The sequence below is a fragment of the Lagenorhynchus albirostris genome, chromosome 4 (genome assembly GCF_949774975.1).
Source record: "Lagenorhynchus albirostris chromosome 4, mLagAlb1.1, whole genome shotgun sequence".
Taxonomy (NCBI): Eukaryota; Metazoa; Chordata; class Mammalia; order Artiodactyla; family Delphinidae; genus Lagenorhynchus; species Lagenorhynchus albirostris.
In genome coordinates, this window is record NC_083098.1 from 26,143,425 (window position 1) to 26,170,899 (window position 27,475).

The window sequence follows — 27,475 nt, forward strand, 5'->3', positions numbered from 1 at the left end:
CCATCCCATTTGAATATTTATTCATTACCTATTAATCATCACTGACTCTAAGTACTGTCAGATGGGCCAAACTATTTTTAATAAAAAAATAAACTTTAACCTAATCAACTCAAATAAACACAATTAATAGAAAAGTAAGGTTAAAAAATGTATAGGAGTAGAGGGGAGTGGCAACAGAGAGGTGAAGGCTGGGATACAGAAAGGATGAGATCAAAAGTTTAAAAAAAAAAAAAAAAAGAGGGAAGGGCATTAATGATCAACCCCAAAGAATCTATATTGGTTTAAGATCCATGTATCCTCCATTCATGAAGGAAAACAGATTCCAATCATGTCCATCCCTGGACACCTGCCTTTGAACGTCCCACCACCACCATGTAACTAATAGGTATCAATTCAAACTTAGTCATCTCACTCAAAATTAGTCTCTTGCTTAAATTCCCTGTTTTTCTTCACGACACCACAGCTTTAATCCTAAGATCCTTGAGTCTCCTGTCTATGTTCCTTTCATTTCCTGGCCCCTTTCTACCATAAAGATATCCCAAACTCTTTCGTGAAAAACTGGACCAGTAAAAGTCTGTAAGTGGGAAAACAGTATCATAGTTATGTTTAATAAAGAGAGCCCTTACCTATTAAATTCATGTTGAAATGAGAAGATGTGTGGCATTTGCTTCAAAATAATACCTGAGAGAAGAAAAGTGGATGCAAGTGTAGAGGAAACAAGAGTGGGCTGAGTTAACAATCACTGAAGCTGAGAGATGTGTACACAACATTCATTAATATTATCTCATCTAGTTTGTATAAGTTTCAGAGTTTCTAACTAAAAAATGTTGTTGTTTTTAAGGGTCCAGAGGTTTAGGAAAATACTGTTTCTAGGGACTAGATAAAAAGTCTAAATACAGGATTATAGAGAGGGTTTTGGCCATAGGGATGAGGACGGTCAGGGTTTCTAAAGTAAGCTGGATAATAGTAATAGCCACTCCCACTTATAATTCTTGCTCATGTGCCAGACATTCTGCTAAGCATCTCAGGGACTCAATCTAACAATCTTTTTAACAGTGCTAGGAGGTAAGTATCCTTGATTCAAAGCTTCGTAGTGAGACTCCTATGTCAGGACCTTCATACAGTAGGCACTAGGTTAATATTAGCTGTCTAAATAATTTAATAAATGGCTAAGAAAGTTTTTCCTTTTTCTTTTGTGCTTGTGATTATTTCTTTGTAAGAAAATTTAAAGGCTCTCGCCAGGGCGTTCATCACTGTTTGTCTACACTCAGAATGGTGTACGTTCGTCTTTCACATACAAACTCACCAACAAACACACCGCTGCCAGGCCACTTATCTTAAGATACCACTTTTGGCATGATATACTCTTAGAAGACACCTCAATAATGCCTCACCTGGTATCAAGTTCGAGTTTTGCTTCCCATTCAAGGCTCTTCATTAACCTATCTCACATAATTTCTACCAGTCACCAACAAGAATTGGCTTAGTCCCATAAACACCTCTCTTTTCACTGTGTTTTACCTACCCATTCATTTATTTATTCATTACATATTGATCATCTACTATGTACCAGGCACTATATTTGCCATTACATCTACATATAGAGATAGAGCAATGAGCATAAATAGCACGGTCCCTGCCCTTGCTGGGCCATATCCACTCTCAGGTTGACCTTCTCTGCTTGTTCTCGATTTTAAAGATCTTACATTGAACATCCTCCAGGAATCCTTTCCTGATCACTTTACCCTGTCTTGCTCTCCCTTTCTGAATTGATGGTACCACACATTTAAGCACTTGATTATATTTTTTCTTGTTTTTCTCCCAGCATTTTACTTATGCCTGTTTCATTTCCTCCATTACACTAAGTCTCTTAAACAGAAATTGTGTCTTATACTTTTCTTCATCACCCAACTGAATGTAACTCAACTGAATTCATGGATATGTATACAGCATGTCATTAATCAATAGCTTTTGGTATTGAAAAGAGTTCAGAATACTAAGTCAAACTAAGACCAAGATCTAATTTATCTTTGCAAATAGAGATATAAGAAAATCTCTGGAAAAGGAACAGGTATATAAAAGATATAGTTATATAAAAAAAAAAGAGAAGAGGAACAAAAAGAAAAATTTCTCCTACATGGTATAACTGTCTCCCAATCATGTGTGATATTTCATAAGTTCTATGAAACATCAGTCTTTTTCTTTAATTCATGTATTTTATATTTATTTTATACAACATAGAGACCATACTATAGCCCAAGTTTAATAGGGTTCTACTAAGATGTCAATAATATTGATGAAAGTAAATGAGGTCTTTACTTATTTAACTTTTTTAAAAGAAAAAGTATTTTCAAAGCAAGCAAAGATTAATATTCTACATGTAGAGACCATTTTCATTTTCTATATATAGAGACTACTGTCTTTTATATTTACCTAAAAAGAATATTACGACAGTTAAACCATGTGTAAAAGTGTAACTAGAATGTCTAATAAATGAATTTGCAGGCTTTTCATGTCAATTATACCTTTCTTGCAGAAATTCAGCTATGACAAATATTAGACCAGGCCTCCTTCTATGTATTACTCATCCCTGTTGGATTATTATTTTGTATTATACCAGATTTTTGTCTACAAGACACTAACATTATAACTCATCAAAAACTTAGCCTACTAGGTAGACTTCTGCAAGAGAATCAGTAACAGTAAGATCCCCTTAGCCTTAGTCTGGAACGAGCATCCCTATATTCCCAAATTCTATTTATTCTGCAAGGCTTCTTCTCATACCATCTCTGCTGGGAAATATTCCCAGTCGCGCATACTGTAGCTATTCTCTTACATGTACTTTTGTATGTATTTGATTACTACAGTGTAAGCCCTCTGAGAGCAGGATCTGTGCCCAGAGACATCTTGGTCTCCCAGAAGCTACACTGAATCCATTACCTCTAAAGTACTCAATAACAAGTGACCTTTTCTAATGAGAAGAACAATTGTGTATAAGAATATGGATGAATAAATATTTATTTGAGTGTATATACATACTCTCCAATAAGTTCTTTCACAAGTCCACCAAGCACATAAAAATTCCACTGGTAAAAATTATATATATATGAATTATATGTTACCTTAAAAAATATTTTTCCAAACTACATATTTTTTTCTAAAATTCTAAGTTCCTAAAAAGTGAGCTATATTATCCAAATATTCCCCAAATAGACTTTTCTTTGAAAATGAATTATTAGGTCTACTTAAGAATTTACTTTGTCTTAATTCCTTTGTTTTCATCTCCCTCCAGTTCTGGAAGAGATATCTATTTCTTCCTACTCCCTAGAGACTATAACTTGGACAAACTTAGAGTATAGCTCAGACAAATGAAAATTTGGTTAATAGTTGCCATGGTTGAGACTTAAATAACTTTTTGATAAATTACTACCACTTATTAAATGTTCTGACTGGCCTGATTATATTATAGGATTTCCTTGAATAGAGACAGTCTTTGCCTAACTAATAGCGTAGAATCTGTATCAAAATTATAATTCAAAATACCAAATAGAGGTGGTAAAAATATCAAAAAAAAAAAAAAAAGAAGAAGAAAACCAGCAAAGGTTGGTAATTTACAGTGAAGAGCTTAGGCTTGTGACTAGTCAGAAGCTCTAAAAGAATCAATGGGAAAAATAAAAAGAATGTAGTATGACTATCATAAAGCTAAATTTATTCAAGGATGTCTGAAATACATCCTTTCAGGTTTTATGTTTAAATGTCCATTCTTGGGGCTTCCCTGGTGACGCAGCGGTTGAGAGTCCCTCTGCCGATGCACGGGACGCGGGTTCATGCCCCGGTCCGGGAAGATCCCACATGCCACGCAGCGGCTGCGTCCGTGAGCCATGGCCGCTGAGCCTGCGCGTCCGGAGCCTGTGCCCCGCAACGGGAGAGGCCATAACAGTGAGAGGCCCGCGTACGGCAAAAAAAAAAAAAAAGTCCATTCTTCCATGGATTGAAAATGATAATAAATGGTAGTTCTTATTTGGCAAAATAAAGAATTAAAGACACTGGGCACTCCCAAAAATTTCTTTTGAAATTTTACTGATCAAGAAATCCAAATGACGCAACAGGGAAGACATATGGGAACATATGTTTATGTATGACTGATTCACTTTGTTATAAAGCAGAAACTAATACACCATTGTAAAGCAATTATACCCCAATAAAGATGTTAAAAAAAAAAAAAAAAAGAAATCCAAATGTTCGAAAATCACTGACCTCATTAAACTACCAGGTAAGAAAGACCAGTCTTATTGAGTATGATCTTTCAAATGTACAAGGATAAAGCAGATTTTAAAAAATTCTAAGAATCCCATGAGAACAGTTGATAAATGCAGAGGAAGGCACACAAATTAAAAATAAAATCATATTCAGACTTTGAAAATGGATTGACTTTCAGGCCCCTCTAGCTACAACATTGTACTATTTTCCAAAGGATATCTCTTACGCATTTATTTTCCTGGCACTGTCAGCATTTCTGAATGAGCTTTATTAATTTATCAAAATAGCAAAGTGTTGGAAAAAGAAAGAAATCATTACCATTACAAGTCAAAATTATGAAAATTATAATATAACCATTTAAAAATGTTTTGGCTGTGCGCTGGAGTTTTTTCCAATACTCCAAAGTAAACAGTCCTCTCAGTAACTGTAGGAGAATTGCAAATGAAATTCATGAGCACTTGTTAATAAGCAGAGTAGTTAAGTGCTGGATACATAACCAACAATTTATCTTAACAACAACAAAATCCCTGTTGATTGACTTCAAATTCACTAAAGAAGATCGGAATAGTAAGTTGGACTATATCTGAAATACATATACAAAATGAAGACATATAAAGATATCAGACACCAAATTATATTAAAATAGATAATGCAAACTATCTTGTCAATTAAACATCTCTTCGGTGTTGTCCAATAAAACTTTCTGCAACGATGAAAATGTTCAGCATCCTGCACTGTTCATTACAGTAACCAGCAGTCACTGTGGTTACTGAATCCCTGAAATGTGTGACTGGGGAACTGAATGTTTAATTTTGTTTAATTTTAACTAATTAAATTTTAAATAGCCACATGTAGCTTGTAGCTACCTTATCGGTCAGTTTAACCATAGATGATACAAAATGGGATTTTATATTTGTATTTTTTCCCTCTTTGAACTTGGAAATAAAGGAAATGCCTTTACAGCAAAGACATGCAAAATCACTTTAAAACATTAGAATCGTTTCAGTGTCAGCAAGATTTCACTTTAAGGTATGGTAAGTCTATAAAAAGGGAAACTAGTCAGCAATGAAGGCAGTGAAAGTACCTTGAAGTAATTTTTAAGAACACCTACCTAAGCACCATCTAGGAAAGAAGATCCCTGATCCAAATGATGGACCTGTTTCCAAGGGCAACATAACCCTCGTTGTGGAGCCAGACACATTCACTTACAACAGCCTGATAGAATCAAACTTGGGAATTATCTCCCTATCTCTCCTTCCTCTAATTCCAGTCCCACCAAGTAAACTTCCCTTTTTTTTTTTTTAAGTAAAATTCTTATTAAAATACCTTCTCGTGTGAATTTAGCCATGAGGAGAGAAGGCATCAACCCAAGTGTCTAAGAGCTTCTCATAATTATCTTTCCCACTCTCAATTAATAAATTGGCAATCTGCTTGAAATATCATTATCTATGAGTATGATTAATGTGAGTCCATCCCTGTGAGCTGGAGACACAAAATCAGTTTCTGAAACAGGACCACCGTAAACTTACAAAGTATGTGTCCCTTAGAGCTCCGGCAATGAGGAGCTCAGTATCTTAAAAGTGGATGATTCAAATAGACAAAGAAAAAAACAATAAGGTTATTGGAAATGATTCTGCTTAAGGGTGACATCATGCCAAGAAAAGGCTTAACCCAAGAAAAGAGGTCTCAGATCTTTGAAGCAACAAGAGTGATTTCCAGCAGAGAAAGAAAAACTTCCTTTAAGACTATATGGCACCCAACTTCTTAAAGGAGAAAAACTTCCCCTTCTAGTTTGTTTGTATTTTTATAACACATATCAAAACATATATGTTAGGTGACTCACTACATATAGTTCCCATATAGAAATGAAAGGCTAACAACATCTAGGAAATCTAAGACAGCGATGCACAATGCTACTTTAGATTTCCATTCGTTTATGATATTTTTGTCACTAGAAAACCCTTAGTGATTGTGGCATCAGGTTGATAGAATTTGGGGAAAAAAGCCAGACATAATGGAAGATTCGTTTCAAGACTAAAGATTGTTGAGATTACTCCTTAGGGAGATCTTGATGCTACTTTTCAAATATATCTTGAAGCTTCATACAAAAAAAAAAAAAAAAGCACTCTAAGAGGAAGCATTCTTCCTAATGTAGATATTTTCTACTGTTACACATTTAAGCCTTTTTTTAAGACCACTTTTCTGCACTGGTGGGAGTTCTTATTCAATTTTTTTTAAGAGTTGGAAATTTAACCTTTTGACTTCAACAGTTGTTTAGCTTGAAACTACATGAGATATGGATCCAAAATTCTATAGAGACATTTAATGATACAGAATCAGGATTCAACCATCTTTGAGGGAAAATATCTACGAATTAAAGGGCAAAAGGCAGGAAGTCTCCACATACATTTCTCTAATATTTTCCATTATTTCTACTCATTTTTTCCTCTTTAGTTTAAAGAAGTAGAAGTAAATGAAGAAAAAAAAAAGTAACACGTAAGTCTACTTTCTGTGGTGGGGGGCAGTAAATAAGACATAACCTTTCCTATTGCTTTAGTTATTGAAACAGATTGAAAAGCTGTCCTGCTCCAAATTTGTATACCTCAGCAGTTACTGATCAGGAATTCTGAATGGCTTATTAGGCTGCTATAACAAATATAAATGGCACAAAGGTATTTTTTAGGTTATCATAAGAAAATGCAACCAACTCCTCCGTGAAAAAAATCATGTCTGATTAACTATACGTCTCTTCCTTTAGTATCTTAAAATTCTCTCTTCTTTACTCCATTATATAGAGGTATTTCTCACTCTCCAAAGCTCTGCTAGCTAAAGTCACATCTTCATTATTTTCTATATCTCACTTAACAAATTTTAACCTCTGACTAGATAATAAGACCAACATCAAAGCAATATTCTGAATCATGAACCTACCAAACTCAAGTGCAGACGGCTGTAACATGATGCTTCTAAAGAAGGAACTGCATTAGTTTTCATTTGCTGTCATATCATATTGCAAGTTCAAGCTATCTGCCTCCTCATTATCACCTTGGCTTTTCTTTCTTTCTTTCTTTTTCTTTTTTTGGTCATTTCTATTTCCTAAGTACTTCTAATGCCTCTCAGTCATGGATTTGACCTCATTTTTATACACCATTGAATTGGTTCTTCTATTTTTCAGACTTACTTTCATTTTTACTTCTTCTCTAGGATACTGTACAATTTCTTTTTCAGCATTGTCTAGAAATTTGGCTCTCATTTGTCAATTTAATTATATATTTCACAAGTTGTGAAAGGTTAAACTTTAACAATATAATCCTTTTCCTGAATACCAACAGTGCAACAATTCTTTAAAATGAACTCACTTATTATAGCCCCTTATCTACAAATATCCAGCTCTTTATAGATATATATGTAGTAATCAAACTTGTAGCAATTTTTCATGGAAAACTTTCTGATATTTAAGATAAATTATTTGAATCATAATAGCATATGGGTTGGTAATCTATTACATAGAGATGATCTGCCCTAATCTACTCACAGGGAGTTATTATAAGAAAATCTTACAAATCACCCAATATCAAATTTAGATGTGGGAATGAGTTTGCATCCTCATTCCAAATCAATACCGTGAATATAAAACAATACGAATTTCTATGGCTATAGCATTTCTTTTTGTCTTTTTTTATAGCATATGTTTTATTGAAACTAAAAGTTTATGATTTAAAATCATTTTAACATAAGTAAGAAGAATTTGGTGGATAACCAATGAAAGTAATATTGGGATTTTTGTCAAACTAATTTAACATCTAATTAGCATGCATTTTAAGTGCACATTATACATAAGATATTTTACAACCTTAGATACATGAAGAAGACAGGTTAAAATAACATTCACTGAACCTACTTCTTCATTTAACAAATATTTTTTGTGTGCTGACCATGTGCCAGATACTACATGTGCTGTGCATAGTGCAGTGAACCAAACCACCCAGAAGAAAAATACCCACCTTCATGGAGCATTTATTGGAATAAGGAGAGACAGACAATAAAAATAATAAATATATAATGTTAGAAGCTAAGTATTTTAGAATAAAATAATAAGACCAGGATCACAGGAGGAGCCAAAGGTGGGAGACAAGATCAGAATTTTAAGCTAACTATATCAAGCAGTTGCAATCTAGATGGAAAGTCATCCCAAGAGCTAAATAACCATAAAAGAAAAGCTGGAGAACTTGCTTGAAGGGGCATACAGGCTTTTGAGAGATGGATAGGATATGGAAAGGATGGGAATAGTATAAGCAAAGAGGTGGGAGTCCCAAGTGCTGGAGGAAAGGGAGGAAAGAGTAAACCAACAGTTAAAATGTGAATGTAAGAAGGATGCCGGAGAGAGAGGGGATGGGGTTGCACTGAGAAGACTCCAGAATGGCCAACTGGGTGGTGGGCAATAAAGAGCCACTGAAGGCATTGAGGCATAGGAGTAACATATAAAAGTAGTATGTGAAGATAGTTTATCTTACAATAACAATAGGATGGTGAGAAAGAATATAGGACGCACCACTTTGGTTCTTGAGAATAACCAAAAGCACAATAATGTTAATAAACATTATCCTTCCTAAATAAATGGATAAAAAGAATATCATAAGCTTTCAAGTGAAAACGTAGGAACACTTTAGAAAATAACTACTTTTAAGAGAGTTGCCTGAATAATGAAAAACTAAACCACAAATACTGACCACTAGACCAAGCACTGTTACAGTAAAACTATAAACACAGTGGAAATTTTTAATCTAATTACTCTACTTATTAGAAACATCACAGAAAAAGCTACTCAGAAAAGTAAACATGTATTTGGTTCTGTCAAAACAGAAAGAAAATGTACAAACTGCATACTCGGAGTACAACCATCAATGGACATGTAAAATATGAATCAATGTTCATCTCATGAGCCTGGAGAGCTGTGATGCTTTGACTTTAATTTCCAAGATACCATGTTCTCATCATGAAAATTTTCTTTCCCCTGACCAGTACAGTTTGTTCAATTATAAAATTTAAAATCAAATTGATCAGGGTTTTTTAAATCATATTTTATCTTTTAAAAGTCCTCTATTATTTGAAACTCTGCAACTAAGAGAGCTATTCACCTTACTCAACAATCCTCCAAGTAGAAACATTTTACTGTTAGTTTGTGTGAATATTTGCAAATTATATTGATAGAGATCAAAAGGAGGTTTCTATAATTTTCAATCACTATTCTATGTACATCTCCATTTTATACTTCAAATGAATAATTTTATCTTAGGTAATTATATTAATGTCATGGGTAATATCCTAAGATAGAGAAACCATTTTTAACAGTCTTGAATACTGATCTAATTATTTTCAGGGACAAGCATATATGTCACTATGTAGATATGACAGTATCACTACAAAGATGGACTTACATGAAAAGAAAACAAAAAACAACAGTAGGGCCACAGCAGCAACAGAAATTGACTTCTTTAACCAATGATACCTTAATCAGGTGAAGTACTTTCAAACTGTTATTTGTATTTGTTAACTCCTGTATGACAGGCTTTACTTTTAAGCATACACTATGTATGCATTTTGTCTATAAAGCTAAAAGAAAATACATGTGAAATTTTATCTGATACTGTGATTAGGGAAAGGCTTTATCAGTATAAAGACTATGGAAAAATCCATAAAGGGAAAGATGGATACATTTGACAGACATAAAAACTTTAAACTTCTACAACTATATGCAAAATAATGAATCCCAACTCATATAAGGCATCATGTACAAACATTAATTCAAAATGGATCACAGACTTAAATATAAAAACAAAAACTATAAAACATCTAGAAGAAAACATAAAGAATTTTGTGATTTTGGATTAAACAAGAATTTCTTAGAGGACACAAAAACCAAGAGCCATAAAAGAAAAAAAAAATGGATTTAATCAAAATTTAAAACTTCTGCTCTTCAAAAGACACCATTAAGAAAATGAGAAGACAAGCCACAGACTGGGAGAAAACACTTGCAAAATACATATCTGATAAATGACTGGTGTTCACACATATTTAGAAATTCACAATCCAATTATAAGAAAACAACCCCATTAAAAAATAGACAAGAGATTTGAACAGACACCCCCAAGAAGATACACAGGTGGCAAATAAGCACAAAAAAAGATGTCCAACATCATTCGCCATTAGGGAACTAGAAGTTAAAGCTATGATGATGTATCGCTAAACACCTATTAGAATGGCTAAAATAAAAGGTACTGCTAAAATCTAGGGCTGGCCAGGATATGGAGCAACTAGATTCCTCAAACATTCCTGATAGAAATGTTAAAAGGTACAACCACTTTGGAAAACAATTTGGTGATTTCATATGATATTAAACATATGCAGGTGTCCCTCAGTATCTGCAGGGAATTGGTTCTAGGAACCCCACAGATGCTAAACTCCACAGACACTCAAGTCCCTTATATAAAATAATGTAGTATTTGCATATCCTATGCACATCCTCCCATATACTTTAAATCATCTCTAGATTACATATAATACCTGATACAAGGTAAATGCTATGTAAATAGTTGCAGCAAGTTCAAGTTTTCCTTTTTGGAACTTCCTGGAATCTTTTTTTTTTTTCCCTGAATATTTTTGAGCTCAGCTGGTTGAATTCTTGGATGTGGAACCTGAGGATACAGAGGACTGACTATACTACAATTAAAATAGCTTTAAAAAAGTTAATTTTTAACACAATGTTCCCACAGAATAAGTTATATACCGTAAGGTACTATTCTAAGTCAGCTTTTGATATACTTACAAACTGAATCTAGTATCTGATAAGCTGCTTTTTAAAAACATCTATATTGGCAGACACATAAACTTAAAATTCAGTTTTCTTTGGAATTTCAATAAAAATGAAAGAGTTTTATTTTAATAATTGGAGATGCTAATCTTCTGCTTTATTTGAAGTTATATAGTCAGAATAAGTGGTCCTCAAACTCTGTGAGAGCAAATCATCATTTAGGGGTAATTAAGAATCAGGTTGCCTGGGTAATCACACTGTGAAAAATGACATTTAAAATCCAGGAATTTTATATGTCTTGAAGCCAAGACCTCATATACATACATATATATATATATATATATGTGTGTGTATATATATATATATATATATATGTAAAATTTAGTTAGTTAGCTCTAAAACCTAGCCCAGAGCCTAGCACATAGTAGGCTACTTCCTAGCAGGAAGTCCATAAATGTTTAATTAATAAAATTGATATAAGGGGAAACAATGACACACAATGAATTGAGCTAAAAAAAAAGTTTGATTTCTTAATTTCAAACTACAGTCTGCCATTTCCAATAACACAGACCATTGTTCTTTAGAAGTGCTAAGTGTTTACTTGAAAACCTGCGTCTGCAATGGAGTTTAGATGTCTAACTTTGCTTTCTTCCTAAAGACCAGTAATTAAAGGGAAGGTTCTTTCTGGTTAGTAGAATCCACAAGTTTAAACAGTTTATGCATGCTCAGATGCCCTTCTGCTTCTTTCCCATGCCCAGATATATTTTGGAATGGCAGTTCGGTCTGAATCAATGAGGTATATTGAGAATGAAAATGATTACCTCCTCCCTTCCCCCCGCCATGGGACTTGATATTCTCACCTTAAGAATCACTAATGCAGATGAAGACATGAAACTTAATTGTTTGGCTCACCACACTATTATCCCCAGATCCCCCAAATATTAGCTTAATAACTGGGTTAATCATGGTAAATTTTTAGTTTGGAGAAACGAGAACTATCTAACACATTATCATCATTTAGCAGTTAGTGGGTATCTCCTACTAAAGGCCATAGACTAAGCAATTTGTAGTTAGGTTGGATTCAAATTAAGGAAATAGTCTTGCTTTTAACCAACTACTAGGATTGTGTTTCTTAGGAGGCCCTTTACAAATATCCTGTGCCCCGCCCCCCAAATTTATATTTATTTATTTTTACCTAAATCGGTATAGGAGCAAGTACTTTTCCAGTTTGGGAATGACGACATTTTAAAAATTAATAAAAATAAAAATGAAAGTACGTGGCATATGTTAAAGGGTAATAAAATAATTTCAGTCAATTGACTAGTTCTACACCAGTAGATTTCTTTAAATGGTAATGAAATCATTGCTTTTAAAAAAATCCATCATTATTAAAATAAAAAAAAAGTTGCCTCAGCCTCCACCAAAATTAGATTTGTAAGTTGCCGGTCATTCCTATAATTAAATCTATGTCACAAATTTGCAAGAAAAATGGTCACTGTGACTAATGCATTTACTTGCTACACAAGTCCTGTCAGACGGCATAGAGCATTATGCTGCTATAATGGAGTAGGTAAGGATTCTATACATTTTTATGAAGTAACAAAGACCATTTTTTTATTTACGGTGACTGTACTTCAGATAAGAATTTGTCTGAGAAATGAATCCAAATGCAACTATCACGGGGTTTTCCTTACTAAAGCGATATTGCATACTTTTACGTCTACAAACATGTTTGGCACACATGCATACTGCTTTTCTGGACAAGCGTTAGGTAGAAAATATTCTAATGAAAGAAACACGAATATATTCATGTTGCCAGAGTCCCTGATTCTGGGGGTTTCCTCATTTGACCTCCCAAAATGGTTTTAATTCACCTCTTTGCTGAAATGATTTGAGAAATGACCCTAGAGGACAGTGCTTCCCAGAGCCTAAGAACGTGAAGCCCGAAGTGGAAGTCAAAGCAAACGACACAGAGACAGAGAATTTGTAATAAAACTTACTCTCTTTACAAAAAATCTTTTTCAATCCTTCAGATTGCAGAAAGAGACAGTTCTTGGTTAGGTACTGATGCTAATTCCACTTCTTATCAAAAGGAGGGTAGGCATGGACTCAGAGCCTTGTGTAGGCAGCAGAGTACAAATTAATGATAGCTTTTTCCTATTTGATTTAACTTCAGTTACCTTCTCTTCATGACAAGATTGGTTTTTATTTGATGTGCTGATGTAGTTTCACTTTAAAATAAAGTTAAATTTTAAAAGTGAGTTTTATTTAACTTAATAATACAAATAATATGTTGACATGGCAAAAGTCATAAAGGTGCCTGAAATTTGGAAGACACTGCCTTCAAGGCAATTCCTGTCCTCTTAATTCTTTTACTGTTACTTATTTTTTTCACATATTTATGTATTGTGCATTTGCTTCAGTATCTGGAAAAGTGCCTTGAATCTAATTGACTCTGAGTATATGTGTGTTAATTTTATATGCTATTTTCCTATTTTGTGCCATACTGCTAATTGACCCAATGGCATTTTTTAAAGAGGAAGTAGTCTGTTCTCAGCAATCCAGCTTTCATGGTGTCCATTTGCCCAAAGAGGTGAACAAATGAAAGGCATAGAATGATGATGGATTCTGCTTTATAAATGTAGAAACTCGCTTCCTCTTGTCCAAACATAGTTCATAAGTTACTTTAAAGCCCAGGATGATATTTAAAATGCTGGTTTTATTGAGTCCTTAGCAATAAAAGGATAAATGTAAGAAATGACATCCTGTAAGATAGTACTGAATATTGCTCAAAAATTCAGTTGTTTGTTCTGGTGTTTAAGCTTAATGAAAATAAAAACCTGTATTTTAAACAAGTCATGAACTTTTGAGGGGAAACAAAGGTCTCAACTGAATAATACAGGTTGGTTAAGATTTTAAACAAATTAAGGAAAAAAACTGGCATAGTTTTCAGTATTGCACAAAATGAGTATTCCGTAAACAAACTGAATTAAAAACTGACATCCTAGATTTAGATGAAAGGAAACCCAAATTAACAATTAAGCCTTGTATGGTACCACCCTTAACCTTCTTCGTTAATATTTGAGATTCTTTTTTTTTTTTTTTTATTTGAGATTCTTGATCTGATTTTTTTTTTTTGGCGGTACGTGCGTGGGCCTCTCACTCCTGTGGCCTCTCCCGTTGCGGAGCACAGGCTCCGGACGCGCAGGCTCAGCGGCCATGGCTCACGGGCCCAGCCGCTCCGCTGCATGTGAGTTCTTCCCGGACCGGGGCACGAACCCGCGTCCCCTGCATCGGCAGGTGGACTCCCAACCACTGCGCCACCAGGGAAGCCCTCTTGATCTGATTTTTAAAAAGCAGTGTTGCACAGCAATCAAACAAGTTACAAAGTTAATGTGCTTCCTCTCTAACCGTTCTGAGTATGGCTGAGCACATTTTTGTATTTACAAGAAAGGAAGAATAAAGTGATAAACATATATCCCAAGTTATTAAAACATGGCATTTGTGTTTGAGACTTCTTTTATTTCAGCAACTATTTTCTTTCAGCATCAGTTAACTATTAAATCTTTCTACAAAGATGGGTAGTAATGGAGGATCAGCCAAAGCAAAGAAGGAAGACAGAACAGGTAAGGGAAGAAAAATATGTGCTGGCTAGTTCTTCAGCTCAAGGTAAGGAGTTTCTTTTAACCCTTGGTCTGGCATAAAAAAAAATAAAATTATTCATCTTAGAATAGCTTCTGCTGGTTCTGGAAATGACTATTTTAAAGGAGAATTATGTAGAATAAACCCATTTCTTGATACTTTAAATGACGAGATTTAGAAAGTAAACAGTGACTCTTAAAGATCTTTTTTAGACTAGGTGTTATCAATTCACAAAAATGATTTAACTTTGCTTAGAATTCTTTGCTACTGTTTCAGAACTCCTTACATTTATGTTGCCATGAATTACTATAATGCTGTATAACATAGTTATTCGAAACTCAATTTGACAGATCGACTTTGTCACTCACTAGGGTTTCCCTTTAAGATTAGGAGCTACCAAAAATAATAAAATAGGCTAAGGAATCTAAAAAGAAAAAATTCTTTTTCCTTTTAAACTTTAACGTATAATTCTTGAGAACATGGAAACACTGAAATTTAGCCTCCAAACCAAAAATGCTCAGGGTCTAACAAATCATGTGATCGATTTTTTTTTCAACATAGTTGAATCTTTTTAAGTTAAAGAATTGATTTTTCAATTGGAATTTTTCAAAAAGTTGCCAATATCTAAATCTATTTTTAAAAAATCTTTCATTTGATGAGGAAGCAACATATGAAACGGTTGAACTTGAAATACATGGTTTTACATAGAAAAAATAGATATACATATAAATTTTGATAACATTTTCGTTATTCAGGGTGGTTCACTATCAAATTTTATTAAAATTTCATTGAGGGAAATCTCAAAACACTTATTATGCTCCACAATTATTATAAACCAAACAATTTAAATGAGAGGAGGAGATAATAACATTAACTTCTTAACTTAAAGCAATCCTCTGTGGCATAATTTTAAAATATTTTCTTGGCCTGAAATTTATGTAAATTGAATTCATCTATCATTAGTTATTATCAGCTTAGCTACATTAAAAAAAGTTTTCTGTGACAATTAGTTCTTAAAAACACTGTTTTAATTAGACCTGGGACATTATTAAACTAGCTAATAAATATGTACAGTAGTTTACTTGGTATACCCAGATGTCTGAAAACCAACAAGAATGCCCAAATAGTTCACTCTTCTAGTAAAAGGCCTTCATTCAAAGTTTTAATGTAATCCAAAATAAATAGCCTTTTCACACTCTATGCTTTAAATACAAAAGAAATGGTCACTCATAACCAGAGAATAAGCATTGAATCAGTGTATCTTAGAATTATAGGGCTTAGTCACAGATAACCAATTTCTTCATTTTATGAATGTCCATGGTCATGCACAAAAAATTCATGGTAGAACTTGGACAAAACCTAGACCAGTTATTTCTACTACATCATTCAAGCATTTTTTATAGATTATCCCATTTAATCCTTACCTCAACTGTATAGTTTAGGTACTATCATTACCCCATTTTATATATATGGAAGGTTTTGTGGTTAGAATAGTATTCAGTCAAGTAAGGATTTAAACCCAGTCTGACTCTAGAAACCATCCTACTACCAATAATCCTAAATTTTAAGGATAGGTGAATATTTTTCATTTATAAAGAAAATTTAAAAAAAAAACTCTTAACAAGTACCACCCTTTAGGAATAACAAAATAAAACATGAAGGTTATAGTTTGGAATTTTCCTCCTCTAAAATAAGTCCTTTTACCCAAGCCCAACTCAAGCACCAACTTCTCCCTGAAGCCTTCTCATATCATTCAACTAAGCTTAACCTCTTTCTTCAAACCCTTGACAAATGCTATACACTGCTCTTTTGCACAAAGCACTAGCTGCCTCTTATACATTCTCTTCTTCCTTAGTTACAGAAATTCAGTTTGTAGCTCTTACCAATTTGCCACATGTCCCAGCCTCTCCAGTGGCTGGGTAGGATGATATGACTAAGTTCTGCAATAAGATATTACTGCAAGTATGGTGTTGGAGTTCCAGGAATGCTGTTTAAAGAAAGCAGACTTAGCTTTTAGGGGAGCTCTTTTGTGCTTTCCCAAGGTAAAGACCTTGCTATCCACTTGGACCATAAGGTAACATTGATGAAGGCAGCTGTGTGCTGTGGATGGTGCAGGAGAAAGACGATTGTCTCTGTACACAATGAGACCATGAAGCTCCCATGACAGCCTCCTTCCAGATTTTACATAATAGAGAAGTAAACATTTACCTTTGTCCAAGCCACTATTTTTTTTTTCCTGGTAAATAAGCTGAGCCTAATTCTAACTGATTTAGTTCAGACTTGCACATAGTTCATAATCCAAGGTTTGCTGTAACTATGGTAGAGAGGGAAGAAAAAGGAATAGAGTTATTTCCCTTACAACACTGGAGCAAAACATCTCCAATCATAATTTTTATTCTCAACCCCTTCTGGTAATTTTCAGCTTTGGGAAAGAAAAAGGAGGGACAGGAAGGGGAAGGGGAAAAAAATGGAAGACGCTCTGCCTCTCTGCCACTGTTCATGCCTTTTTCCTCTCCTCTCTTCTTGACTAGCTAAGTCCTATCACACTTCAAGGCCCAACAGCGAAATTGTTTCTGTCCGACCTTTCAACCCAGAGTTCATATCTAATAATCATACATCACCTAGTAACATCTTTTGTTTGATTTGTTAGCTTTTACAGTGTATTTCTTTTTCTATGTGTTATCTCCACAGCAGAGTGGGACCATGTTGTATTTTTTTGCACCTCTACAGCTATTAGAAAACCACCTCTGTGTGCAGGAAATCAATAAATACTTTCGATTGACTCATTAATGTAAGAAAAAAAGGTGAAGAGAGGAAAAAGAGCAAAAGACTAAGGAGTGAGAATGCATAACGTTTTAAAAGTGAAAGGGCATAACAAAAATCTGAAAGAATCCCTAGAACAAGTTTTCCTTCACTGGATCTTATCAAAGAATTGGGCCTGGTAGAACAAATAACATGATACATTTATTGTTCATACAGTCAGTCAGTGCAAAGCTCAAACTGTACTTAGTGAGCTTGTCCTCCAACTAAAGGACTGTATTTTGCTTTAGTTACTCAGACAATTGCCTCAAAGTTATTTTCTCAATTACACCAGACATTTTAAAGAGTAGGAGATCTAGTTTAGGTAACCACGTTTCGACAGTGGATATATACAAATCCAAACCATGTAAAAAAACTGGCTTACAGCAAGAACGTATCTTACAGATATTATTTTGTCAATTGTGACAACATATAGAAAATAATACTTGGATATGTGAAATAATGACAAGAAAATATCACTGAGTCTAAAATAAGTAGCTCAAGAGATCATTTGCATTAAATGGACTCTATTACCTCTCTTCTAAAACCCAATAATAATAATACACCATCGGGAATAATATTACTACTTCTTTAAAAATAAGATAGAATCTAAGCATGTATTTTGCAGAAGCTACATCATTAAAAGCTCTGTAACACTGGGACATTAAAAGCTATATAGGACTGTACAGAATTAACACTATGTAACAATATGTTTTAAAGCTTCAAGTACATTTAAATACATACAATAATAAGTGACATAAAGAGCATTTTAAACAGAAGTAATTGATATTTTGCCTAGACTCCTGAACCAGCTTATATACCTCACTGATTTCATTCTCAATTTTTTGTAAATCACTGTAACCACATATCTGTTAATGAGTTATATATCTAAAAATACAATATTCTAATTTGTTTTCATCAATTTAGCAAAGTTTTAGGGAAGGTATAAATAAAATATTCAGTTGACAGAAAACTCAGTTTCTTTCTCATTCTTTCATAACACAAACCAAGTCTTTGTTTATATCATCTGTTTAAAAGATAATGATTTAAAAATGCTAAAATAGTATTGTCCTTATAATTATATTGGTTCCACTTATGAAAGATGAACTATTTTTAATCTTTTTATATACAATTGATAGTTCACATGTCAAAAAATATTGTATTTTCTTGCAAATTACTCATTAGTTATTTCCTCATTTCAAATTTTTTTTCACATAGATTTCTCAGAAGTATCTAAGACAGTAGCTTCTTTAAAAGTGAAATGTACAAAATAAATGACATGTCAACAAGTAAATTAGCATTCCCTTTCTGACCAGCTGGGTCATGTTTCCTTTTTCAAAATCCTCAGTCCCATGACACAAAATAATAATAATCTAAAAGACCTCATTAAATGATCAATATATTGACATACCTCTATAAGGAGACACATAGTGTTTTAATTGATTCCTTGAATCCATTAAATGCAATATTAAACCCAAGCCTCCAAATTATAAGAGAATATTTCCTTTATTTATTAATTTTCTTTAGGGTATGGATAATGGCATATGACAGGATTCAAGAACTTTTATATTTAACCAAATAGTAAAAAAAAGTCCAATTTTCACTAAATATTTCATACAATCATCACAACAAAAGTTATAAAAGATAAATTAAACCACGTTTACTTACCAAAAAACTTCCAAAGGCCGAATTAAATATTGCAGCTGCCTATAGAGAGAATAAATGGGGGGAAAAAAACTCACTGAAAGTAAACAGGAAAAGGAAAAGCAAAGACTATCATTCTCCCATCCCCCACTATTCAAAACCTTAAAACACTGACTCTGTAAAGCAAAGTTAGTCACTGCTTACAAAAATTGCCAGTAGCCTGTAGTTTACTAAGATAGATGAGCTACAGCTTAGGAATTCATAAATAATGGGTCTCAAAAGCAAGGAGAAAAGGCTTGCCATAAGATGCTTTGAACCTATATGACAGTACTGAAGAATCATCCCCAACAGCAAATTGAAACCTTGTTGTTATTGATTTTGCTACTAAACTTAAAACAATCAGAGGTTGATTTGTTCACCAAAAAAAAAAAAAAAAAAGAAAAAGAAAAGAAAGGAAGAAAATTCATATTACTGGGAAAAGGAATACCAGAATTGTAAAGCAAACATTAAGTACTCCCCATCAAGGAGCATAAGACATATGAGCTACGCCCACAAAGTGAGATCTGTAGTTCCCATACAACGCACATCAGAAATATGAACAATGCTGTTAAGACCATGGGAGTTATTGCTACACGATTAATTCTAACGTAGAAACAGGCAAGAAAAACTTCTGTTTGGTGTTCAAAATTCAAAGAAGAAATACTTGACTTTGAGCTTACCTAAATATCCCGGGAATACATAGTAGATATAATATAGTTCTTAACTTTAATTCAATCACTACAGTCCATGAAGCTACACCTGAATTCTGAAAGCTTCTCATATGACCTCCAAAAGATAAAAACTCGTATAATATCCAACTGGATGAAAAAAAAAGAGAGAAAGAAAAATAATAAAAAGCGGAAGGAGGGGCAGAGAAAACCTATTGACATCTCCTGTGGATCCAGAGCAGAATTAAATTAATCATCATGGACATTAGCAGCCACATCGTAGTAAGAAGAGGATGTCAGTTTAGCAAGTTTGAATAAAGTCCAAAGCCAAGCTAAGAGCTGTAGCTGAAAATGCCTTCTGCTCCAGAAGAGAATGCAATGAGAATGCATGGGTAATGAGATCCTTGGCTCCAGAGAGCTTAGCTCTCCTATTCAAGTTCATAATTAATTCAAAGCTTTGATAATTTCATTAGATTTCTCCTTTGCTGGCCTTATCAATAAAAGATGGCACTGGACCACAGCTCCGCTGTGGCATAAACATAGGCACAGGCACAGACCAGGGAAACCTTTGCTTCCTGACAGGGACAATGGCATATGGTATTTCATGTTGTACAGGGAGCTGTGAAGGAAAAAAAAAAGATTCGGCTAAATAAAACATCACAGATGACAAATGTAAACTGTAGCAACATATTTAACACATCTTCCTAGTATCCGATGATGGATGATTCAGGAAAAAGTTTTATGTGCAGAGAAAAATAAGTAAAACTGTATAAATAAATGAGTTGTGGGGAGATCAATAGGGAACCCTGCCTTCCTTTTGATAAAAATGTACTTCGCCACAAACAATGTTTATTTCTAGACCCTATTTTGTGCTTAGAACGAGTTTCTCTCTTTTTAATAAAGAAATGAGGTATTCCCGTTTGAGCTCCTCTCTTCCAGATTTGTTTCTTTCCAGTGCCTTTCACCAGCCTTATACTAGACCACTAATAGTTTTGCCTAGTATTTAAAAAAACAAACAAACAAACATGGAACATTAGAAACAAAAAGACTCAGAAGTCAAAGTAAAATAAGTATTAACTACCACTCAGTAGATCAAATCGCTATACTCCCATTCCATCCTGTTCTCTTTTAACCCAAACCCAAGCAATATATTTTATGTGGATTGGCTATGTTCCTGCATTTTATAAAATGATGGTGATGACAGTGATGAGATATCTTAGGTATCCAAAGATGCTGCAGGCCAACTTCTTAGCTATTTTCCTGACAGTGGTGATGGATTTGAAATCACTCACCATGCAGTGGGCTCTGGCAACCACTGGTGACTTGGCTGATTAAGGTTCTGGGTTCCCTGAAGAACCATGTGAAATCGGATACCGAACTAAGGATCCTGGGCTCAATAGCAACAGATAATGAAGCTAACAGTTGGCTCAATTTTGCCGTTGCAGCATAGGAAGCCATTACGTTTTCCAGAGTTCCAAAAAGTGATGACAAATATTTAGAGAGCTTTTAATTGATATACAAAGACAAGCATATCTTTTGACTTAAGGGGGAATTCCCAGCTCCTCAGCATGAACTACAAGGCCGTCCATGAACAGGTCACTGTCCATCTCATTTATTGCCTCAAAATTTATATTCTGACAGCACTAAACTACTTGTGATTCCCCACACTCATCATGCTGTTTCTTACCTCTTTGCGCCTTGGCCTGGAATGCCCTTCTGCCTGCCAGGGAACTCCCATTTATCTTAGTGACTCAGCTTAAGCATCATCCTTCCAAGAAGCTTTCAGTCACCTCCTCAACACTCACACATCCATACTTCTGGGTGGCCTGAGTGTCCCCATACCTGCTGTCACAACATCCTGAGCATACTTCTGCCCTGGCACTTGTCACACTATTGAATGACCTATCTACATGCCTCCCTGCCCCGCGAGAGACTCAAGTCTTCTAAGGAAGGAATCTGATGAAGCTCCCGAGCACCTCCATGTTTGCTAATTGGATTTCTAAAGCAAGTAGGATTCCCAGAAATGTCCAAAGTCTACTTCTCCAACTACATTATTCTATGTGTTTGGCAGAATCCAAGGATTGGCAGACAAAGAAGACTGGATCAGCCACCTGGCACCACAGCCAAGCAAGCAGTGGAAATGACATTTAGACTTTGGTCTCTCACCCAGTATAAGTATCTCTCTCACGGCATCGTATTTTACTTCTCTTAACCTCCCTGTTCTTATATAGTTCTATACATACGCTTAATGTAATATAAAAAATGTTTTAAAATCTGCCACCACTATATAGCAATAGAGTTAGTTAAATAAAATCTAGAATTACAAAGGAATACTCTGTAGCCATTAAAAAGATGACCTGCATATACTGATATTAAAGCAGGCTAAGATATTTTAAGTAAAAAAAGCAAGTTTCAGAACAGTGTGTGTAATTCCTTCAGTATGTGTTTCTCCACACCACCATGAAATTCACCCACCACCAGTTGGGTTTTCTACAATTCAACTCATTTCTGACATTATCTACCCTCAAATAGCATCAGATTCCCCAGGTTAAGGGTTCAGAACCACAAGGCTGTCCCCACTTCAGATGTCAATCAAAAGTCAAGGCTGTCACCTGTGCTTCTGACCAACTGACTATACATCGGAGGTTCCACAACCCAGTCCCCTCCAGTTTGATTAGTTTGCTAGAGCAGCTCACAGAACTCAGCTTACTCACTAGATTACTGCTTTATCATAAAAGGCTATAACTCAGGAACAGCCAGATGGAAGAGATGCAGAGGGCAAGGTATGGGGCAAGGCTGTGGAGCTGCCATGCCCTCTGATCGCACGCCTCTCTCATCACCTCCAGTGCTCACCAACCCAGAAGCTCTCCAAACCCATCCTTTGGGTTTCTATAGAGGCTCCATTACATAGCATGATTGATTTCAACATTGGCCACTGGTGACTGAACTCAATCTCTAGCCCCTCTCCCCTCCCCAGAGGTCCAACCTTCTAATCTCTGATTGGTTCCCCTGGCAACCAGCCCCATCCTCAGGTTAGCTAGGGGCTTTCCAAAAGTCATCTACTTAGCATAACAAAAGACACTTTTTCCAGCTCTCTTCACTTAGGAAATCTAATCATTTTAGGAGCTCTGTGCCAGGAATTGAGACAAAGACCAAATATATATTTCTTATTATAATCATAATATCACATTCCTATTGTGTAAATGTGTACACACACACACACACACACACACATATATACACAGACAAGTATAAAAAAACACTTGTTTTCTGAAAGGGATCACAGAAAAAACCTCAACTATGATTAAATTTGTTTGAAAGGAATTGAGTGGGGGTCATTTTTATTTTTCATTTTCTTCTGTCTGTCCTGTTTGTCTTTTTTTTTTTTTTTGTCTTCTTTTTTAAACGTGTTGCATTTCTATATCTGGGCAGGAAGATGTTGAGCCATTTACTGTTCACATTTTAAATCCCTTTGTGTTAAAAATGGAATACATATTTTATTTTTAAATAAAATTAAGATTTCAATCCCTACTTTGCACGTTAGTGATATCTCTTGCTGGCTGCCTGACAAGCTGGAGGTTGAGAACCCTCTGGAACATACATCAGTGTGCTGGGGGTATGAGAAGCCACAGGATGAAGAGAGGACACCTTCCACAAGTATCTGTAGCATGTGAATATTTGGTTTAGAAAATAATCCAAAAATGCACTTTCATTTTTATATTAAAGCAAACATGGCTGTGTACAAACTTCATGTACTGAGCTCAAACGTGAACCACCAAAGACAATTTGTTCTGAAGGGAGGACCCCTCAGGTTATATGACCAGACTGTCTTAGGATATGAGTTTCCTCTCCTCTGTCTTCTAGAAGCCACACCTGAGAGAGTCCATTGATTTTTGTTTTTTAAAGATTTTTTTAATTTTATTGAAGTATAGTTGATTTACAATGTTGTGTTAATTTCTGCTGTAGAGCAAAGTGATTCAGTTATACATATATATATATATATTCTTTTTCACATTCTTTTCCATTATAGTTTATCAGAGGATATTGAATATAGTTCCCTGTGCTATACAGTAGGACCTTGTTGTTTATCCATTCTGATTTTTAAATAGTGCATTTTATTTATTATCTCTTTTGCCAGAAACAACTTAATTATCCATTCCCCCTCTAGAATGTTCCATCACAAGAAGAATTTTGTCTAATTTGTACAAGACTGTATCTTCACTGCCTAGAACAGCACCTGACTTGTAGTAAACCCTCAACGAATATTACTGAACAAAAGAATGAATGAATAAATGAATGAATAGTTCTTATGTTAACTGAATGTCCTACACAGTAATGTTTTCATTATTAACTCAGGAATCCCATGTGCAAAGTACATACCTTGGTGTAATCATGTTTGAGGGATAATTTGATCAATGCTAACTAAAAAAGTTCATATTGAGGTGGTTTTTTAATACTGAGTAGATTGGCTTCCTTTATATTGTACATTTTTAGATAATATATTGATTTTAGTATCAGCCCAGTTTTACTTGAAATATGGTATTTTACTAATGTTTCATTATATATTACAGCATGTCTTTATTAAATTATTTTGGAAAATTGAGCAAGTTCAATACCAAATTAATTTCTTCATAACTTACTTGGAATTATTTGAAATAAAAAGGTAAATTAAAACAAAACGCTGAAAAGCATGGTGACAGAGTGTTCTCTAACTCAGGAAATCAAGTGCTTCCACTGCTGAATGCCCTTGAATGTTATGAAGTCCTACCTGACAGTAAGCCCAAAACCTTCACCTTCCATAACTGCTGTGCACTGACCATGTTCCATGCTCTGGAGTTACATAAACATGTGGTCCCCTTATAAAATGACTGCACTCCAAATATATGACACTGTTGGGCCCTACCCAAGTCCTCTCCTCATATCACTATATCTATAGTTCTCATAATGCTGGCCCAACACCCCTCTTTTTCTTTCCCTCAACACCCCTCTTTTTCTTTCCCTCATCAGTCCACTAAAAAAAAAAAAAAAAATGAGATCCATTGTTTACACTGAATGTGAATGATCTGTTACAAATTAATTTATGAAACTTCCTGTGTGGTGTTCCGTGTTCGCTGTTGCATAACCTGTTTCCCCAGCCAATGTATACAGCAATGCTTACTAAAATGCTAAAATGGAACATTTATGGTTGTCTCGGAATTTCTAATAATGCTCCAAGCTGAGGAGAATGTGTGGCAAGTATCCCACTAGTCTAAAGTAATATTCCAGAGATATCAATGCAGAGCTTATAAAAAGGCATGAAAACTAAGCTAGGGACCATTTCACATGCAGCCTATATAAGAAAAGCCTAGATGTTCTAGAGGAGATTGATAAAAGGAAATTTCTAGTAGTAGTGGGTTTTTTTACTTTTTCTTCTTCCTCTAGAAAGAAGAAAGCTGATGTGTCTGCCATGCCTCCCAAAGTGGGGATGGATGTTTACTGAGGGAGAAAGTGCTCGCCAGGCTGCCACAGGAGTGGAGTGCACTCTGTGAACGCTCGTGGAACCATCACGGTCTATTCCCTAGAACTGCGCTGGGGGGAAGGGAGGGTGTGTAATGAACCAGAGACAGGTACTTGCTTCCCGACTAGAAACAGCAAAGCTGGGGAGGCTGCCTAGGACAGGCCACAAGGGTAGGGCAAGGACGGAGGTAAGCCATTGGGCAAAGTATACTTCAGTTCAGTGATGGGGCAAGGTTCCGTCAATCCCAGGGGCCAGATAGGTGCCTCAGAGGACTGCCATGAAACTTGATTCATTGTGAGAGACCCTACATAGCAGCCTTCCGGGGAGAAGAGACTCCAGCAATGAGAGGATGAAGGGCTGTGTTGAGGGTTGGAAGCTGTACGTGTACTCTGAAGAACTCCCTCCCCAACCTGTCCTGGAAAAAGAAATAGAAGATAGACACCTGCTATGACAGAGAGCACTAAGGGCCAGATTAGAACAGCACCAGTAAGATCAGATTCTGTCCCTCTCCCTCTAAGCCAGTGGTCCTACAGAGTAGGGAGGGTGAGAAAGTAAAAACGTAGTGAAACAGACCATACCTTCTTCCCCACTGGCTCTACCTATCTGTTTATTTAAAAAAAAAAAAAGATTACATTTGTATATGTGTATGTATTCATTAAGAAAAAAGTACAATCTTCTGTGCTTTACAAACACAGATTAGGGCCTCTCGCCTTCTGAGCTGGTCCTCACTCTGTGGAGTGTGTTTCTCTCAGGGCTGCGCTCACCTTTTGAGAAGGACCTCACTCTGTCTATGGTATGTGACCTCTCTAAATAAATCCACTTCCTACCTATCACTTTGTCTCTCACTGAATTCTTTCTGCAACGAAACAAAGAACCTGAGCTTCAGTAAAGTCCTGACACCAGGAACTAAGGCTCCCACCCAGGTGGAGGATGGAATGATGATGTTGACCCTTCTGTCTTCAATAAACTAAAGCTTGGACTGTCGACCTTTGCCCCAATTCTATGCTGAATTCTTCTCTGCTCAAGCCCCCTTAAGAATATGCACATACCCATAGTTTAAAGCTTCCCCAATTTTGCAGTTCAGGGAGACACTGCTTTGGGAAAAGAGCCCTGGTGTTCTCCTTACTTGCTGCAAGTAATAAATCCTTCCTTCTCGCCCACCCGCCCCCCCAAAAAAAAACGGAAAACAAAAAACACAGATTAGGCCTAGGTTGGCAAAGAAGAGAATTTGTTTAAGCTAGACTGCCCCGAATGATATAATACCAGAAAGTTAAACTTAATTACTAAATATATGACTGATTTGTAACAAAAAGTGACCAGAAAAACCTTGAGATCTGTCAGAGATGTTGCCCAAAGAAAGGGTAAGGGTGGGGAAAAGGACTATGTTAGACGGCATTTCACGTATATAATCCTCAAATTCACACCACTCAATAGATTAAAAGAATATAACATTTTAAATGTATAGTTGAGGGGCTTCCCTGGTGGCGCAGTGGTTGAGAGTCCGCCTGCCGATGCAGGGGACACGGGTTCGTGCCCCGGTCCGGGAGGATCCCACATGCCGCGGAGCGGCTGGGCCCGTGAGCCACGGCCGCTGAGCCTGCGCGTCCGGAGCCTGTGCTCCGCAACGGGAGAGGCCACAACAGTGAGAGGCCCGCGTACCGCAAAAAAAAAAAAGTATAGTTGAGCCAAAACAAAACAAAAACCCTGGTAGGAGACATATGGAAGTTAGTCAAAGACAGAGTGGTCAAACAGGGGGTTTGAGGCTGCACTCTCCCAGGCAATACTGACGCATGCGCAAGAAGCACTAGGACGCACTGCCTTTGGCTACAAAGGGTAAGGATCTGAGCTGAGGCACCTGCGGCCAGAAGAGCGGGATTCTGAAGGGGCTGCCCACCAGGGGAGGGCAACTAGAAAACTCTCCTCAGACAGTCACGGAGGTAACACAGGGCCTGGCGTCAAGGGTGGGCACGGAATAGAATTTACACTACCTATGTGACTCAAGAATCCCAAACTAACGATCAATTCGGAGAAAAGAAAAGACAAAACGGATCAAAGACCGGTGGAACCCCTGAGGCCCGGAAAGAAGCAAACGCAGAACTTCTCTTTGGAGTCACT

The 27,475-nt window shown here is 35.7% G+C and overlaps 1 protein-coding gene across 5 annotated transcripts in view; it reads right to left on the reverse strand.

Moving 5' to 3' along the window:
• SLC10A7 (solute carrier family 10 member 7) overlaps positions 1 to 27,475 on the reverse strand; it is a 269,103-nt gene that overhangs the window by 175,500 nt on the left and 66,128 nt on the right. For 4 of the 5 annotated variants that reach the window (XM_060147130.1, XM_060147129.1, XM_060147128.1 and 1 more), the window contains exon 5: positions 19,181 to 19,219. The exons of the other annotated variant lie outside the window; for it this stretch is intronic. In XM_060147130.1, the coding sequence (XP_060003113.1) occupies positions 19,181 to 19,219 (39 nt within the window). The remainder of the gene's footprint in view (positions 1 to 19,180; positions 19,220 to 27,475) is intronic. 5 annotated transcript variants of the gene reach the window in all.